The 18,356-nt window shown below is 38.8% G+C and overlaps 1 protein-coding gene and 1 long non-coding RNA gene across 2 annotated transcripts; one reads left to right on the top strand and one right to left on the bottom strand.

Annotated features, from left to right (window-relative positions):
• Positions 1–56: 56 nt before the first annotated feature.
• Positions 57–17,433, top strand: LOC145775220 (acetylcholine receptor subunit beta-like). Its single transcript, XM_082586474.1, has 12 exons — positions 57–162; positions 2,010–2,119; positions 5,485–5,562; positions 5,987–6,141; positions 8,776–8,884; positions 9,205–9,325; positions 10,182–10,382; positions 11,067–11,223; positions 13,331–13,476; positions 13,769–13,866; positions 14,228–14,425; positions 17,218–17,433. Exons 1-12 carry the CDS (start codon positions 156–158, stop codon positions 17,368–17,370), a joined length of 1,533 nt encoding a protein of 510 aa, XP_082442600.1. The 5' UTR covers positions 57–155; the 3' UTR covers positions 17,371–17,433.
• On the bottom strand, positions 7,161–7,581 carry LOC145775228 (uncharacterized). Its single transcript, XR_014290138.1, has 2 exons — positions 7,448–7,581; positions 7,161–7,348 (listed from the first exon to the last, which is right to left on the bottom strand). It is a non-coding gene; the product is annotated as an uncharacterized LOC145775228 (long non-coding RNA).
• Positions 17,434–18,356: the final 923 nt, after the last annotated feature.

Genomic DNA, 18,356 nt, shown 5'->3' with positions numbered 1-18,356 from the left:
TATACCTTAGTTGATAAAACATCTCTGCCTGCCAATGCCAGCTTTTATTTGTTAAATTGAAAGCAGCTTGATCAGAGTTTTGTTTAGAAAAGAATTGAGTTCCCAACAAGTTTTTATGATGCAGAAGTAAAAGAAATCGTTCGGTTGCTTGCATTATGAAAGGTGAGATAATCTTCTTTGAAAACAAATTTAAAGAGCAGTCAGTTGTTTCAATGGTTCAACTGAAGAATTTCCCAAACAAACCTCTTTCAAGCGTTTATCCTTTGTAGTCTATTATTCATATGCTTGATGATAAAGTTAATTGAATTTTATTGTTGAGCCTACAGTAAACTACAAGTATTAATATCGTGCATACAAAGTATACATAGTTTATTACAATTTTGGTAGAGAAGTTACATTTTTAAACCATAAGCAAACATAACTAGCCAACAAGGCAGCATTCAGCATGATGCCAAAAAAAGTGAAAAACAAAATTGCGAACGTTTTCAGCTATACATCTAGCCCTTATCAAGAATTTTTTAAAACTGATTAAGATGTTCAAGTAAAAAATGTTGCAGCGGTTTTCAACCGGAGTTTCGTGGACTCCAAAAGGCCCTCAAAGCGTTTTTAGAGGGTCCGTGAAAGTTTCCAAATTTAAAGCATGATTGATAAATTATAAGATTTAACAATTGGTTGTACTTTGGTCGTTTATTAGTACAGTATTACAGTGATTATCAAAAAGTGCGTTTTGATGCGCTGGTGCATAGCTTAAAATTTCAAAAGGCGTAGCACAAAGGTTAATTTCCTGACGAAAAAAAAATTATACAATTTTTTTTTTATAAGGCTGTTATGTTCGCTTCTAATTCTTTTGAGACAGCAGATAATGCTTAATTCAGAAATGCAAACATTAGTAGGCTACTAGCACTCCTACTAGCACTCACAGTTTAACCACGTGGCTGTGACTACAACAAAATATTGATTACAAGTGAAGAGGGGGAGAAATTTTTTATAAAGGTCGCAAAAATTATAGGCCTAGCAATTTTCAAAAAAATTGTTTAAAAACATTACTGTAAATCAGGATGTAGATTAGGATTACTGATTTTGGATCATGTCTGCCAACATGCAGCTTATAGCATAACTTTATCAACGTCATCAATCGTCATGAGTGTGTCGCCACTCGCGAGTTCAACAAATTCTTCGAAGTGTGTCGCTTCAAAACTTATAAAACATTTGTTTCCGTTTGGAGACGCGATCTACAAAAACTTCAAAGAAAATATTTTTTAGGGGTCCTAGACCGCTTTGAGGATACTAAAAAGGTCCGTCAAGACAAAAAGTTGAGAACCAAAGTAGTAAAAAATATAGGCTACTCCAGTATTACGTAGATAAACTCTTAGTTTAGTATCTGCTGAAAAAATGGTATAAATTTGGTTTAAAAACAGTTCAACCTCTTATATCGTTTGCACCTTTTCAACAAATTGCCAATAAGGTTATTTTCTATCAACCAGTGGTAGTCATTTTTGGGGTTGCACTATCATTTCCACTGTTTGGGGATCAACGAGTATCTGTGTGCAAGACCGATGTCCACAGTATTTTCAAATGTAGAGATGAAATAATGATTAAATAGTAGCCTATATACGAGTCTATAAACAAACATTGTTAGTGCAACCCCTAAAAGTCGTAGCCTATCGACGAGACAATACAGCTGCAAACTATAAAATTTTCTGTAAAGCTAACTGCAAAATAAATCGTATGTTATCTTAAAAACAGACAACAAATCAATATAGTTATTTTTCTAAGGTCGAAAAAAAACAAAAAAACTGTTGGTTTGTTTTCTTAGTGTTTGCTTCTGTATTACATAGATCGCCCACTTGAGGAAGTGTCTTAGTACTAGATCGCTTTTTCCATTAGTTTTTCTCACTTTTGAATAAACTTAGAAAGTTAGTACGCTATGTTAGACCAATCATCATACTTCCATTGCATATCTGTTACTTATGACAAGTGTAACGTGTCTTCTTTTGTTTCTACCACAGTTCTCCTCCAAATAATTTTGCTGGTCAACATTGCTTCATTTGGAGTCACTGTTTTTCAATCAAATGAATCTCTACTGGCTACCAAGCTCTTAAAGAATTATAACCCAGAGGTTTATATTGTGTTGTTCTTTTTAATTTAAGCATCAAACACAAGCATAAAAAATGTAGCCTAGTTTATTATCATGATTATAAGTTCCTTTCTCTCGTCGAGGTTTGGAGGGAATGAAGCCAGAGGCGCCGGAAGCGGGGGGACAGGGGGGGCGGATGCCCCCCTGCCCTCAATTTTTGTGCAGATGGAGGGGCAGGGGGGGCAATGGTGCCTTTTTAAAGTTATGTAAGCTACTGCACATTTTGCAGTATAACAATTTCTGCTATTCGCTTTTAGCCTATTTATTATCTTTCATTTTTGCCTCAAAATAATATCTACGGCACAAAGTTTTGCAACTGCAACACAGTACAGGCCTTAAAACTCGTTTTTTGTTTCGGCAGCCATCGTGGCCTACCGGAAGCTCCTTCTCGGCGGCCAAATCTGCGTGCTTGGAGGCCAAAATAAAAAAAACGATAGCACAAGTAAATACAATTAAACTTGCAACAATGCTAAAATGATCACTTAGCGTTGTTGAAATCTGGGCCTGGGCGACGTCCTACAATAGAATCGTTGCACCACGCAGTAACTGCTTTATCGGGATTGTAATCCAGTACTGCAGGACCATCTAACGACACTCGCACGGGTGTCTCCAATGTGGCTTATGTTAAAGAAGTTCGCCACTCCCCTAGAATTCTTTTTAGCAACGAAAAACAACGTTCGAAATGTTGTGTTGATGATGACGGCAAGGTAATAAAATAAGTATTTCAATGATGTGAAGGACATTACTAAAAGAAGCATAATTTTTGCAAAATAGCCTAACTCAGGGTTTCCCAAACTTTTTTGGGCCACGGACCACTATTCGTGAATCTGTTTATTCGCGGACCCCCAATACAAAGGTAAAAATGAATAAAACCGAATTTTGTTTATTTAAAAAACTGACAACATCAATGGGACGGATGGGATTGCTTCTTATTTGTATAAGTGATCAATTCTCGGAGTTATTTGTGAAGGGCAAACTCGTAAGTCAGGGTCCACGGAAAGTCTGGACCTGTATTTTGTCTTCATGTTGGTAAGAGCTGAAAATGCTGTCTCACACATGTAGGTCGTGGAAAAAGGCAATAAAATTTTAGTGGCCTTTTGAGATAGCAATGGGTATTCCTCCACAACACTCAACCAGAAAGATGCAATAGCTGTTTGATTGAAACTAAGCATTAAATTTCGATCAGATGATAATTCGGCTAATTCTTCTTTTTCGCGTCTTGACAGATCAGTCTTTGTAACAACAAAAGGGTTTAAAATCCAGTCAAAATTCTCATATGTCTCTTTTAAAAAGTACTTCTTGAAATGTGCAGAAAGCAATTCCAAATGTTGTGTAACGTCAGAGAAAATCAAATCTGTATTAATTAAGGATTTGTTGGTAGACTAATGTAGTCACACAGAACAGGAAACATATCCACAACATTATCATTTATTCTTGTTTTCCATTTGTAGAGTTACTTTATGAATGCTGTTATTTTGTTTTGAGTAAGGAAAATGTTCGCATCTCTTCCCTGAAGTGACAAGTTCAATTGGTTTAGACTTTAGAAGGTTAAAAATGCCTGCCATGTAGGCTATGCAAGTTTCCCAAGCCAAATCTCATCGGCTACTAGTGAAGCCAAATCAGCATTGTGCGCTTGCAGGAAAACTGAAAGCTCCTCTCGCAGTTCCAATACGCGTTCTACAAGTAGTCCAGTTTTAATCCGGTGATGTCCCCGTTGCCGAAGGTGGCCGGATTCACCTCCAAGTGTCGCAATCGCCTTCACACCCTACCTCCACATCAATCTGTCTAACGCGTCCTCTCTTGTCAAGCCCACCTTGCTGCTTTCTTCCTCAACTTGCCTTTTCCACGTTTTCTTGGGTCTCCTTGTTTTCTACGACCCTCCACTTGCAACTCCAGCGCTCTTCTCAAAACATCATCTTCATCCCTTCTCAAAAACATGCCCAATGCCCATACCACCCCACACCAACAAGTTAAATGAGAATGTTGAATAGGAAAATTTTTCGTAAACAACTTTTAAACTGCAACGAAGGTGCAACAACTAAACAAGTAAGATTTACGATACTGGATAGCAAAAGCTTTCGAAATCATTTAAGTTGTAAAGAACTGCGGCAATTATCTTTGACCAGGGTACGTACTGTACAACGTATATGTATGACTTTCTAATTTCTAATCATATCGCCACGGACCACCTGTGCAGTCGTTGCGGACCACCAGTGGTCCGCGGACCACAGTTTGGGAAACTCTGGCCTAACTTATGATCAAAAAATGTTTTCCCTTCGGATGTCAACTAACCTAGTTTTCCTTTTTAACAACGATTCAATGTCCGACAACATCGAATCGACATAAAAACGACAATATTGCCAGCCGAGGTAAATTAGCACTTCGGATTAAGATTTTGTTAAAATAAGCGTCGTGAATTACAAACAAGACTTACAGCGCTGGTGATCTCAGATGGATATATTCCATCAATAACAAATATTCCCGCACAATGCAACAGTGGCGATTATGACGCGCTGACCTAATTCTGCGTCACTCTTTGATACTACATATTTTCGACATTTAATCCACGATCATTCTATTGCGAAATTAAATAATTGGCTAGACCGGCGGCAAAACTTGGCCGACTGAGGAAGTAGCACCGGCGGTCATTCAAGCACTACTAAGCGGCCATGGCCGCCGGCTGCTTTAAGGCTTAACAGTAGGTTACATCATTATAACATAGCATGGTGCCGTTCTTTGTGTACCGGACACTTGTAGGCTATCAGTACTCAATAGCCTACATAGTGAGCTGAAGGATTATAATTATCGCTATATCTTAACTTAAAACTTGAAAAAAATTGGCCCTTTAGTAAACAAAAGTGCCCTTTTTTTGTAATCTTGCCCCCCCAGTCAAAAATCGTTCCGGCGCCCCTGAATGAAGCGCCAAGTTTTTCTGTTGTGAGATTTTTCTGTTGCGGTTTTGTAATCAAGTCATGGTCAGACTTCCATATCATCAGTCCGAATTCTTGGTTGTCTGCCCCTATTTCGTCTTTCATTTATTTATTTTTCTTTTAACAGTAGTTGTGTTGAATAGAATTATGGTAAATTATGTGGCCAAACATTTCTATTTTCTTATTTGTTTGCAGATCTTAAAACCCATAAATTTAGGTAGAAGAAAATCGAAGAAAAGGTTTCAGGATTGAAAATATTGATTAATTATTATCACATGAAAATTTTGGTTTGATTTTTAGAACTAATTTCAGATTACCTCATAACTAAAATATTGGATGAAATTTACTTTTGTGTTGTCAGGAAAACAAAAGCCGTGCCGATCGTAATGGAACGTGATGAAAAACATGTTGTTTCAGATTCGACCATTCAACAAATTGTATGGAAACAAAACTGTGGTACAGATTGGAATGACCCTTTCTCAGATCATTAGCGTGGTGAGTCAGATCAAGGGTCAGTAAACTTTTTACACTAAGGGCTGGTTCAAGGCAGGCCTTACTTACAGTGATAAATCATCAAAGCATACAGTAGAAGTAGATAACTATAGCAAAAAGAAAAGCCAGGAAACGCTAATTGCGGCAAACCTCATACAATACAACTTTGTTTTTAAAAGTCGTAGTTGGCAGTAATTTATGAAAATACACAAAATACTTAATGAAGAATTATATAAACATGTTTAAGTTCGAAATTTCAAAAAAATATTTACTTTTTTGCGGAGACTCGTCGATAAAACTTGGAGACGAAAAACCGTTTTTGTTGATCCCGGAGTTCGGTTATGTTTCATACGTAACTAAAACTATTGTTTTGATGCATTTCTTTTGTATTTTTTTTTCATGCTCGTAGTTTATTGTGTAATCACAGAAAGAAAAAACACAAGAAATGACAACGTCCGTTTACATCACAATCAAATGGAATGATGAGAGGTTTTCATGGGATCCGAAACGATACGAAAACATCAAGAAAGTGCGAATGCCTCCTTGGCACATATGGACACCTCGAGTGGTATTGGAAAACAAGTACGCTTTTTCGTCAGTATTTTAAGTTTTGTTGTATCAAACTCTTTTGAACTCATACTTTTATGTGAAGTTTGCTCACTGTCTCTTCACCATACTGGCTATCGGCTTACTAAACAAACGAAAAACCTAATTGTTAACACAAACAAAAAAGCATTGAAATGAGCAATTAGTCCAAAGTGTATTTCTGAGAGTATTTCTTTGTTGCGTTTTAGGCTTCGAAGGCGGCTGCATAGCGAAGCGTTGAGCTAGCCGGTACAGCACCCATCATCGAGAGAACACAATCGGCATTGTTTATAAGTGCAACTGCACGATCGAATTAACATTAGCTAGAATCCATTGCCAAGACATCCGGTACCTGTTGAAAAACTCACTTCCTTACAATTGAGGCCCACAGCCGAGAAACCGACCCTTTTCCTACGCTCTCTAGCGCTTCTCTCTCACGCTACCTGGAAGTGACAAACTCGTCAACGCCACCTTATGATATGACGTCAGTTGGAGTCGAGCTTAGTGGAGACCAAACTAGCCGAGATAGGCTTGGTTGCTAGTGAATGCGCAAATTTATAAGGCATGCATAATGAAGACGCATCTTTCAGCCAGCATTAGCTTATAGGCTACAAATTTAGTTGTTCATGCCTGTGTGCCAGGAGTGGTTTGCAAAGCCCATCGCCGAAGGCTAGTTTCGTAGATTACAGCAGCCAAACTTGGTTATATCGAAAACATTTTGTATTGTATTGTAGGACATAATACAGTCGACTATCAAGCGATAACGTTTTAGCATTCATTGGGACTGTCTTCGGCAGTGTTGACATCTAGGTTTTTTTAATAATGTTGATGAAGCTAAAAAAAAGACCAGAATAAACCAAATTGAAGCAGAAATAGGCTAAACTAAAAAATAAACCAACATACCATACTGATGACAAATCGCATTACGACACACAAATCGAAAACAAACCAAACCAAAAAAACACTCCAAATCGAAAAAAAATTACCCAAACGGTTGTAAATAAACCAGATTTGGTTTTATAAAGACTAAAATGGTAACACTGGTCTTCGGAACCCAGCATAAACTCCATCGTCGCTGGGGTACTTTCTGCGGATGAAAGAGACAATGGCAGCACGATGGCAGCACGACTCTGTTCGGCTTGCCCAGAACTTCTCCATCCAACAGCCACTCAGCACGTGCCTATAAGTGACCAGCCTGAATTGCCTGAAAGATATAACAGCTTCGTTTAAATATGAATGGAAAAATTAAGCAACCACCTCTTGAAAGGCTGTTGGAACAGTAAACAAGCTCAAGTAAACTCACTCATTTGACAACTTTCCATTGCGTCCTCTGGACTTGCCATCTTCTTCCCAATTCTTCCTGTCAACCCTGAAGAAGGTTTGTAGGACTGCTGGATTGACCATTGCATGAAAGTCGTCCAACACAGTGATGCAAGAATTCAATTCAATTTTATTCAATTTATTTTTCTTTGTCAGAATGCAAAAGAAATGATATTGAGAAAAAGAAATACAGTAACAAAACTAACAAAAGGAAATGCCATGCCGTTATGCCGTTAAGCACCCTTACAGCTTACACACTGCTCGATTTCGTGGTTCGAATGTCACATAACATTGGTTAAGACGTACCTTACCTTACCTCGCATGGGCCTATGACAGCTTTGATCTGTCCCTTAACCAATAATTTCAATGGCTAAATCAACAAACCTAGCTTATTTTTTTCAAACTCGAGATTGCAAAGAGCTTATAGGCTACTACCTGCCTTCATATAAAAAGCACGTGCAACAAGATCGAAGCAGCGAAAAGAAAACCTCCTTTCTTTAGGTCTCTAGTACAAATACAACTAAAGGACTTGCAAAAGCGATTGTCGCTTTGTCTGACTCCAACTGACGTCATAATCCGTGTGTTGCGCAATGCAATCCGCCATTGCAGGAACGTGGCCAAAAATACAAGCGCGTGGAAAACCATGGTTCTGATAATTTTTATTGAGATAAATATAGCCTTAAAAAGTAAGGGCGAGGTTGGTATTTATAGATTGAAACATGCTCTTTCAGATAAAGTGTGGTCAAAGTCATCGTGCAGTTGCACTTTAAGTTTTAGCTTTGTCCCAACCTGAAATATGCCCAGGGCCGTTCAGAGGTTATTTGGCCCCGGTACCAATGAGATCCTCAGACCCCCAATCAAAACACTTTTAATAAGAAAAAAACACAATATATCCAAAGAACACGCGGTGGCTTCTTCAATTTTCCTGGCTTAGAAAGATTACGGGCCTCTGAAATCATTGCCAGCCTAAAAATATCCATTGAAACCCTGTCAACACCACTGAATATCCCCAAATAAATCTGTCTACCGCATGGCTGCTTGGTGACATCGCCTGCACGACGATCGAAACGACATGTCTGTTCAACAATAAATTGTTGAAAGCACACGGCTGTAGCCTATGCCTCAAAAGGCTTGACATGCTTGATAGAGGACACGACTTTCACAGTAATTGGGACACTGGTCATGGTAGTTTATTGACCTGGTACTTGTTTAACTTTCAATAAATTCTACTTCTATCCGTTTAGTTGGCCTTGACTATCAGCCGTTCCATCACTAAACTACATGCAAGTAAACACAACCACTTTGTTGCAGCATAGATGGCTCTTTTGACGTGTCCCTGAAGACAAACGTATTGATTGACAACGTAGGAACAGTGGAATGGCTGCCTCCGGCTCTTTATAAAAGTTCTTGCATGATTGAGGTGGCATTTTAGGTTTCCAAAAGTTTGTATTGTTGCGTTATTTTCTTGCATTCTAGCCTCTTGTATCCCGATAACTTATCGAATATCTTCTAGAAAACAAAGGCTAGAAAATGGCTTTACAATCTTGCTTTTTATCCGTGAATACATGGTAATAATTAGCTGTGATAGGTTGTAAGCTATACTTACACGCTTTAAATGTTTTGTTTTTTAATAGTGTCCGAATGGCAGATTCACGAAAGGACATTTGAGACGTACACAGCACCGTACAACATTTGGCTTTTGCATTAACTTTTCAAGAATGAGTGTTTCATGCAATGCAGGTTTCTCTGTTTCCTTTTGATTGGCAAAATTGCTCCATGGTGTTTAGATCCGCTACGTATGATCGTTCCGAGATGGAATTCGATTTGGTTTATGGTCCGGAAATATTTATTGATTGCAATGGTATGAAATGTAGGAAATAGAAATAAAAGTGTAAGCCATGGTTGGTTGGTTTTGAATCGTTATCCTCGGACTGACAAAGCCTTGATATCCTGGTAGTTTCGCATACTTGTGGAGGCTATATTGACACAGGGCCGGTTTGTTTGTCGTATCCAGGCTTACACCCGGTGGTTGAAGATTTAGATTAAGTGGACGGGAAGTCAAGGAAGCCAATCATCGTGTCCACCTTCAGGGATGCCTTTAAGTGTCCTGCCAAAGACACAGGGCCGGTTACCGAGATTGGCAGAATGAAGTTTCCGATTATGGAAGTGTTATTGCCCGGAAATTATTCCATCCATTATTTTGTAGCGCAACCCGTCATTTTGTACGTTGATTTGAAGTCTGCAGACACTGTTTCAATGTATTTAAAAAAATGTTTCGGTTGCTTGTTACTGTAATGTGTGTTTCTAATGCTTTGTTAACACAAATTATGCTGCATCCATATAGTAGGCCTGCAATTTAATTGACGTTGTTAGTTTCACAGCAGACAACTAGGATTCGAAAGTTGAATAGATGGAATCTTTAAAGCATTTCTTTTGTGATCAAGCTGTGTTAGGTCATGGTAGGGTAGCTCTACACATCAAATAAAAGACACAAATTTAAAGTGATACAAACCGATGCTTAACTGGTAACCTAGCCAACAGAAGCTGTCAATTTTACATTGTGTTAACCTGCAGTAACGTTAATACGACGTAAAAAGCGCAAATTTTTATTTGGGAAAGTCTTTTGTTAGAAAACAGTCCTGATGTATTTAGAATTAAGTCATGGCTGCAACCTAGTCTACTACTGGAGTCACATTAATTCACATTGCCATGTTTAGCTTTTCAACCAAATGGGGAATGGGACTTGATCCAAAGGCCAATCAAAATCCACAACTCATCCACTGACCCTCTTTATCAGGATGTCACGTTTTACTTCGTTATTAGAAGACGACCACAGTTCTACATCATGAATTTGATAATCCCGTGCATCCTTATGTCATCACTCTCCTGTTTCGTATTTTATCTTCCATCCATATCGTGTAAGTCCAAGATGGTAACTTTCTGTTTGGTTTTGATAATTTTAAAGACGTCAAGAAAAGTTACGGTACTCATTAATAACTAGTTAACCACTGCCTAGAATTAAGTCTGTTTACATATCCGATTAGTTTTAGAATTGGAAAATACTAAAAAACTAAATTAAAAGACATCAGAAGCGGATCTGGAAAGATTTTATTACCCTAGGCCCAAACTTGAAAAGAAAGTTCTTTTGCGACAAATCAAAACAAAATTGTCAAAATGTTATGGGGCCATGAAATCAAGCTTAATTTGATTGAATCTCACTCTTCATTATATTTTTTGTTTTTGTAGTGCTTTCATAGAACAAACTTATAAAGCAATTTGGGTAGAGAGGTTAATTTTTTAATTCCCAAACACACATAACTAAGCAACGACACTACATTTAACATTATAAAAACAAAAAACAGTGAGAAACTGATTAACTTGCTCACACTGTTTGGATTTGACCGTATTTTGCAATAGGACTACTGTATGATTCTTTAGTAGGCTATTTCTTTTAAAGTACTTCTTTTATAGACTTGAAAAGGGCTATATAACTAGCCGAAAACGTTTGCTTTTTTATTTTTATCAAGTCAAACCTATAAAATTACCATTCTTTTTTCAAGATTGACTACTAACTTTCATAAAAAAAGTTTTCGATTTTGCAGGTGAAAAAATGACGTTATCCATATCCATCTTGCTTGGTGAAACTGTTTTTCTGTTTCTAATTGCCCAAAGAATGCCAGAAACCTCCTTGGCTGTCCCTCTTATAGCTGGCTACTTACTTTTCTGCATGACCCTCGTCATCATAAGTGTTGTCTGCAGGTAAGCATTCTGGTTGAAATATTCACTTTCAAATCAATGGCCCTACAAGTTGAAATTACGAAGTACTTCCAGACGACAAAACTATTGACTTTCTTTTCATTTGCAAGGTTAGAAATTACTGAAAAACAATGTTGCTCTGGAGAGGTTTAAGTTTAAAAATAGCGCCGACTTGTTTTGTTTTTTTGAGAAAAGTTTAATGAGGTTGCACAAATGCGCAGCATAACACAGAGTTTCATATCTAATTTCTCTGGGTTAACACATGCTGATCATAAACTTTCTGAAAAACTTGTGAATACAAAACTAACCATTAGTAAAGAAAAGTTGATTTTTATCAAGAGTAAAGATAAATTCCTCAAGCGATTCAGCAAATGTAGCCTTGTAAAATGGCTTTAAAGTTAAATCTCATTAATAAAGAAAGTACTTACGGTAGATATCAATCATATCGGTGTGACTTTCAAGACAGTAGCTAGTTTTCAATTATATGATAATAAGATTATCATATTAATATTATTATAATATGTATTATTATATGTGAGCTAATATTATTATCACATATAATATTATTATATGTGAGCTAAACGATGCCTATCAAAGATGACGTATCCCAAATCGACCATCAGCACTTTTGATAACGCACCAATAACCGTCATAGAAATACTGTAGGCTGTGTTTCTCGTTTTTGTTTTATGATGATTTTTAATCCCAAACATGTGTTGTCCACATTTATTTCCTTTTTTTTTACTTTTTAAATTCTCAAGATGTTGCTACAGTTCAATATCAATTTTATCGTTCATATTTTATTATATTTAATTTCATTAGATCATTCATTTTTCGTTCAATTTTCATGTTGCTATACTGTGCCTTGTGCCTTCCATCCTTGCCTTGTGCCTTCCTTGTGCCTACAGTACCTTCCATCTAAACAACAAGGAAGCAAAACGTGAGATCAACATTACCACCGATGACGAACGCCTGCCATACTGCGCCGAACCCACCTATCTCGGCGTAACCCTGGACAGGTCACTCACGTACCGGCGACACCTGGAGATACTGCGCAAAAAACCCTTCGCACAGCTACCTTGGCCCTCGTCCATTCTATCGCTGAGTACTACGCACCGGTGTGGTGCCGCAGCTCTCACACCCGTCACGTTGACACCGCCATCAACGACGCACTACGCACTGTGACTGGATGCCTGCGTCCCACTCCAATGGAATGCCTTCCCATCCTTGCAGGCATCCAACCTGCTGAGCTTCGCCGTAAAGGAGCTATGATTTCCCTTGCTCGTCGCGCACTGGACCCCGACCACCTCCTCCACAGTAGCCTACATTCCAGCGCCTACATGGAGAACAGCAGCGACTGAAATCAAGACGCCCATTTGCGCCCGCCGCACGACAGCTTCTGAACAACGTTGAACATCTTGGAATAAGTGCGGCACACTGGACGAACTACACATGGAACACGGAGTGGCAAAACAACACCTCCCGACTCCGTGATTTCCTACCCGACGTCGATCCCCACCCTCCGGGAATGTCCCTCGCAAGAATTGCGTGGGTCCGGCTAACCGCCTACGAACCGGCATAGGTCGCTTTCGTTCAGACATGTGCAGATGGGGCCTGGCTTCCTCACCGGGATGCGAGTGTGGTGCCACAGACCAGACAGTAGACCATGTCGTCCATGACTGCCCAATCCATCAACCACCACATGGAACGCTTGGACTGAAGGCCCTGGACGACGAGACTGTCGAGTGGCTGATGACCTCATGGCCAAACATATAGTCCAGAAGAAGACAGCTCATACAACGAAGAAGTGCCTTGTATTTAGTAGGCTAGGCCTACAATAGGCTACGACTGTCCCGAGCACGCTTTAACGTTTGCGTTTTGCCGCTTAAATAATTTTGTTTTTGATTCTCGGAAACAAATATGATCTAAAAATAATACTAAACAAAAAAATTGATGTAAGTAACTTAGCTAAAGGCAGTATTTTTCAAAGTAATTTTCTAAGAGCCTGTCTCACTTCAAACCGGGATCTTGTATTATAGGCCATACGTCGTATGTGTTAACGCTTTTCTGTAATAAATTTTTAACAATTTTTTTTGATTTTTATTGACAGTGTCATCGTGTGTAACGTCCATTATCGATCCAACACAACCCATCATATGCCGGAATGGGTGGTGTGGCTTTTCATGGATGTCCTAGCACCTTGGTTGAAGGTGGAGAGGCCAGGAGGTGAAGAAGAGGAAAAGGATAACGATGGAGGTAGATATAAGTTTGAGCATCATACACTCATACAGCTCCTCCAGCACGGAGGTAGTTCTGTTTGAAACTGAAACACCGTTTAGAAACTGTGGCTTAGACTAAGTTATAAGCTATGCAAAATATCAGTAAACATACGATTTGACTTAGCCAACGAGGTGTAGACTAACTTTCACATTGGTTAGAGCTGGTGTTATTATTTGCTTTATTTTAAATTTTAGAAATCTAGTCAAAAAGACATTCATACTTTTAAATTTAGTTACAAAGCACAAAACTCTGCTGAAACTTTCTACAGAAATGCGACCTAGAAGAGCCAGCTCTCTGTCTGCACGTCGAGCTGTACGCGAGAGATCGGCAAGAAAAGCGCCAAGTGAAATATTATTCGACCACCAGGTGCTAACATCATCAACTACCTCACTTCAGCACAAACATCTTGTTATTTTCGCTGACACTGACTCTTGTGCTTTACCTGCCCAGTAAATAAGATTCTCAAGAAAGAAACAAGAACTATATTGAAACTAGAAGTTAACTAGAACATCGTAGCTTTAAAATTTTGGTGCAATATTAACTTACGGTACAACATGTTTTTTTTGTTTTTTTACAATATCTTACCTTGTAGTCCTTGTACCACTTATTTTTCCAAACAATAGGCTAATGGACTAGGCAACCTACTGTTAAAGTACCGTAACCTATTAACCTACCTTCCCTGCAAGTTTCGGTTCAGTCACTTAAAAAGAAATTTTATGTTCCCCAGGCTACACGAATGGGTTTTCGACCGAGGCATGTTGAAGGTATGTTTGGGCTTTCCGAAGTAAAGACCAACAATCGAGAAGACAATGGCGATTTGTTTGCAATGCCAACGGTTCATACCCTCCCTAAATCTTTGAAGTCTGTCGTTGAATCCATTTGTTACATAGCCAAACAGAAGAAAATTGAAGACAAGCAATCACAGGTAAGCCTATTGGTAGCTGGCTTATGTACAGTAGGGTGGGTCGATTTCTCCATTTATCATATAAATTTGAACATAGGTGCGACTTTACCTTCTAAACATTTCCTCAAAGTTTAAAATCGTTTTGTGCACAGCAACCCATTACCCCAATGACCCCCTGTTTCTGTAACAGGGTTGCCAGATTGGGCGAAAAGTTGCGGAAATTATTGTCATTTTATCTCATTTTTTCGCGCAATCCGGCAATCCTGCGCAGTGAGCGAACTTCTAATAGTTGTGCGGTTTAACACGCCACAAAAAAACTTTGTGAAACTGACTCTTTATCTTATTCATCCGATAATGATCCGAGTTTCATGGAGAGTGTCTCAACAAGTAGTGCCTACAATACCATCCCAATCCCTTGTGTTGCAAGGGAAGCCCATCAAAAGATGGTTTCTGACGAAACAGTTGCTGCTATTGCCACTGCTACTTTGCAGGATGTGTTAGGAAAAGACTTCTCCACAGACATCATTATTGACCCATGGAAAGTGAGACATAGCCGAGTCAAGAGGCGTACTGGATTGAAACCAACCCAACATGTCGTCAATACTTTTATATTGCTCTATTTCGATGGGAGAAAGGATGAATCATATATCTTTGATGACTACCACCACAGGAGAAAAAAAAGAATACCATTACGTTTTACTGACACAACCTGGTGACATCTACATCTCTCATGTCACAACACCAAGTGGTCGTTCAGTTGACATTTTAAAATGTATGATCGATGAGAATATGAACATGGATGGAATTCGAATAACAGGTTGTGGCGGGACAGCAGTGAACACTGGGCATCGTAATGGAGTAGTTGCTAGAATAGAAGATCATATCCATTATCCAGTATGAAGTTCAGTGGAATATATGTAGGCCTATGCTGCCCATCAATGAGTTACCATTGCAGCATCTATTTGGATTATTTGGAAAGACATCTGGTCCAGAAACATTCATTGGTGAAATTGGCGATATTCTGTAGTCAAACCTTATAGCCTTGGAGATCGCATTGTTTGATAAAATTGAAACTCCCCATTTGCCAAAATTGGACAATTCAAAGATCTAAACACAGACCAGATGTACCTTTTGGAAATCTGCCATGCAATCAGTTCTGAGGAATGCTCTGAAACACTCTTACACAGAGATCCTGGGAAATACAGTATAATCATTCACAGGAGCAAATCGAATGTGCCGCTATTATATTAGTTAAACCCATCCATCAGAAGCTGTTAAGACATTGACACGATTCACTGCAACTGTATATGGGCCTGTATGGTTCTCACTAAGATGGCCACAGATATCAGCGATACTCCAGCAGTAGGCTACTTTTCCTTATGATACAGCTCAGTCGTGGACTTGAGCCAGTAGAAGTGCAGTCTGTCATCGACAAATCGATCAAGCAAAATTGTTATGCAGCTCACCCCGAAAACTTGCTATATGCCATGTTTCATGACAATAGACCTGCCATTCGTGATGTAGCTTTTAGGCGAATTCTGAAAGCACGAAAGCTTTCATCTACAATAATATGAAGATTCCATCGCCCTGCTGATCAAGTTAATCTTAATGCAATGGATTATATTGATATGATCGACTGGACACAGATTGACGTTACTGAACCTCCATTATTATCATCTAAGAGCTAAGAGTGAAGATGAACTTTGGGATGCAATAAAGTCAGTCCCAGTAAAGTCGTCATACACACTACAGACTCAAGCCGTTGATAGAATGATTCGTGTAGTCGCTGAGGTCAGCCTCAAAACTGTCGGAAAGGAGAAAAGGTACTCTATGATTTATTCTATTTTAGATTCAAGGAAGCAGAGGCCTATATTTGAAACAAAGAAAGACTGTGTTGTTTAGTTTAACATCCAGGTGCGTGTGGCTTTAACTCATTACATTTCAATTGTGTTTCGTTTTCACTGTAGCCTACTTATTGAATATAATTTACCGTGATGTAGAAAATTGTATTTTTCCATACCACCTGGGGTAAGTGGTTAGGAGCATACCATCACATTGAAATTTTAACACTTTATTTAGTATGGCAAGCCTCACCTAAATACCGATTTATGCGACAATCCGACAATTTTATGTGAAAATCGACCCTCCCTAATGTACAGTACCGTAGTCTCCCAGAGAGACACTCTATCTGGTCCAGATCTGGTCAGGCTCATACTTGATCTGATAAAGATCTGGACCAGATACAGTGGTTGTTTGACATTGTAGCCTATTTGTCGCTCTAAGCGTACCAGTAGACCGGGGTGGGCAACCTTTTTGCATGAGCTGGCCTAATGAAGTAACCTACTATAGTGGTAGGCCTAATGCGGAGGCTGGAGTCATGGAGTGTAAATTGCAAAACTACCCCAACTCACAGAAAAAAGATAAAACATTAGCCTAAGAAATATATGCTAGAAACATTTTTTCAATCTACTTTTCCATGTAGGCCTCTATAGGCCTAGTTTACTTAGGCTAATACTTATTACACAATACACATTGGCCTACGTGTTTCATTGACGTTCTATTTATGTCTTTTTTATTTGGTTAACCTTTGCTATTTTGTTTGGACTTTGTGATACACATCCTAAAAACCATAACTTAAATTTCCACCATTATAGCAAACATCTATGGAGGCACAGCCTAGTGACTGGTCTACAAGTTATTTGACAATAGGCTATAACTTAGTATAAATATATGCTGAGTTGCGTATATGAATTCGTTAACAAATTGTGAATTTAAATCCTGGGATTTGAAAAAATTGTAATTGTTCTTAATAGTCTCAGGATGATTGGGGCTACGTCGCATTGATCCTGGATCGAGCTCTTCTGTGGATCTATCTTGCCACTTTTACATTGGGAACCATGGGATTTTTCTTGAAGACTGCAGTGGCAAACTATCCGGAAGCTGATATCGATACAAAATGTTCTTAGTTTGCTTTTTGTTGCTCTGTATTTTGCATGAACTATTTTTCACTGAATGAAAACCAGAAAATAAAAACCAGTCGATTTTGATGCCGTAGCCTTTCGTGCAGAAATGTACGTATACGCCGCAAATTCTACGCCGTATAGCCTACTTGCGGCGTAAACTTTTTGTTTACGCTAACGCTTACGGCCACATTTTTTTGGATAGTTGTCGTTTGAAGCTACGCTGTAAAGTTTTCGTGGTTTTTAGCGTACAGCGTCAACGTATACTTTTGTCTCAGCTGTTGGTTGCAATTTTGTTTATCAAATTTTCCAAATTTTGGATAAGTTGAAAGAATGTTTTCAATAAACAAAAGGGTTCTCGTGCTCAAACTGATGACTGCAAAAGCTGTTTGGCCTTTGCAGTCATCTTTTGGCCAATATCCTTTCACTGTGGTTCGAGAAAACAACGTCCAGCTGGGGTCGTGAAATCCACGACACTTAATTAAACAATGAGAGAACGGCCTACATAGCCTATTACCTTGTTTGTAGCCCAAATGACGTTTCCAAAAAAGAAAATAACTATCATAGGAATTAACTACCGGTAGGCCTACTATAAAAATATTTCTTCAAGTGAAATCAAAGACATGAATAGTTAAAACTACCGTTGGTTCATTGTGCAGTGCGTATTTTCTGTAGGCCTACTTTAGGCTACGGTATATATTAAACAATATCAGTGACGTTCGGTGGCTTAAACCGTTTGGGAAAGCAACTTGGAAATATTCTGCAGCAAGGTAGTAGGCACGAAGGGCGTAACCGTCGGGTAAAGCCCGAAGGCAACATTTCCAACGGGGGGTCTGGGGGGCCTCCCCCAGAAGTTTTTAAAAAACACTTCCAATTTGGTGAGCTCTGAGAGCATTTCCAAAACAAATCAAAATCTGTCAAATTGTGCTGCGCCTATGTCGTGATCATACATCCATTTAATGTTTAGAAGTCATGAACAATCTTAATTTTAA

The sequence above is a fragment of the Aplidium turbinatum genome, chromosome 1 (assembly GCF_918807975.1).
Source record: "Aplidium turbinatum chromosome 1, kaAplTurb1.1, whole genome shotgun sequence".
Lineage (NCBI taxonomy): Eukaryota > Metazoa > Chordata > Ascidiacea > Aplousobranchia > Polyclinidae > Aplidium > Aplidium turbinatum.
This window is presented reverse-complemented; position numbering and strand designations above follow the sequence as displayed.

What these genes read in the sequence shown, in the direction of transcription:
- LOC145775220 (XM_082586474.1), top strand. An exon ending in TAAAGAATTATAACCCAGAG is followed by an intron (nt 2,120 to 5,484) that starts GTTTATATTGTG and finishes ATGTTGTTTCAG; the next exon opens with ATTCGACCATTCAACAAATT. An exon ending in TTTCTCAGATCATTAGCGTG is followed by an intron (nt 5,563 to 5,986) that starts GTGAGTCAGATC and finishes GTGTAATCACAG; the next exon opens with AAAGAAAAAACACAAGAAAT.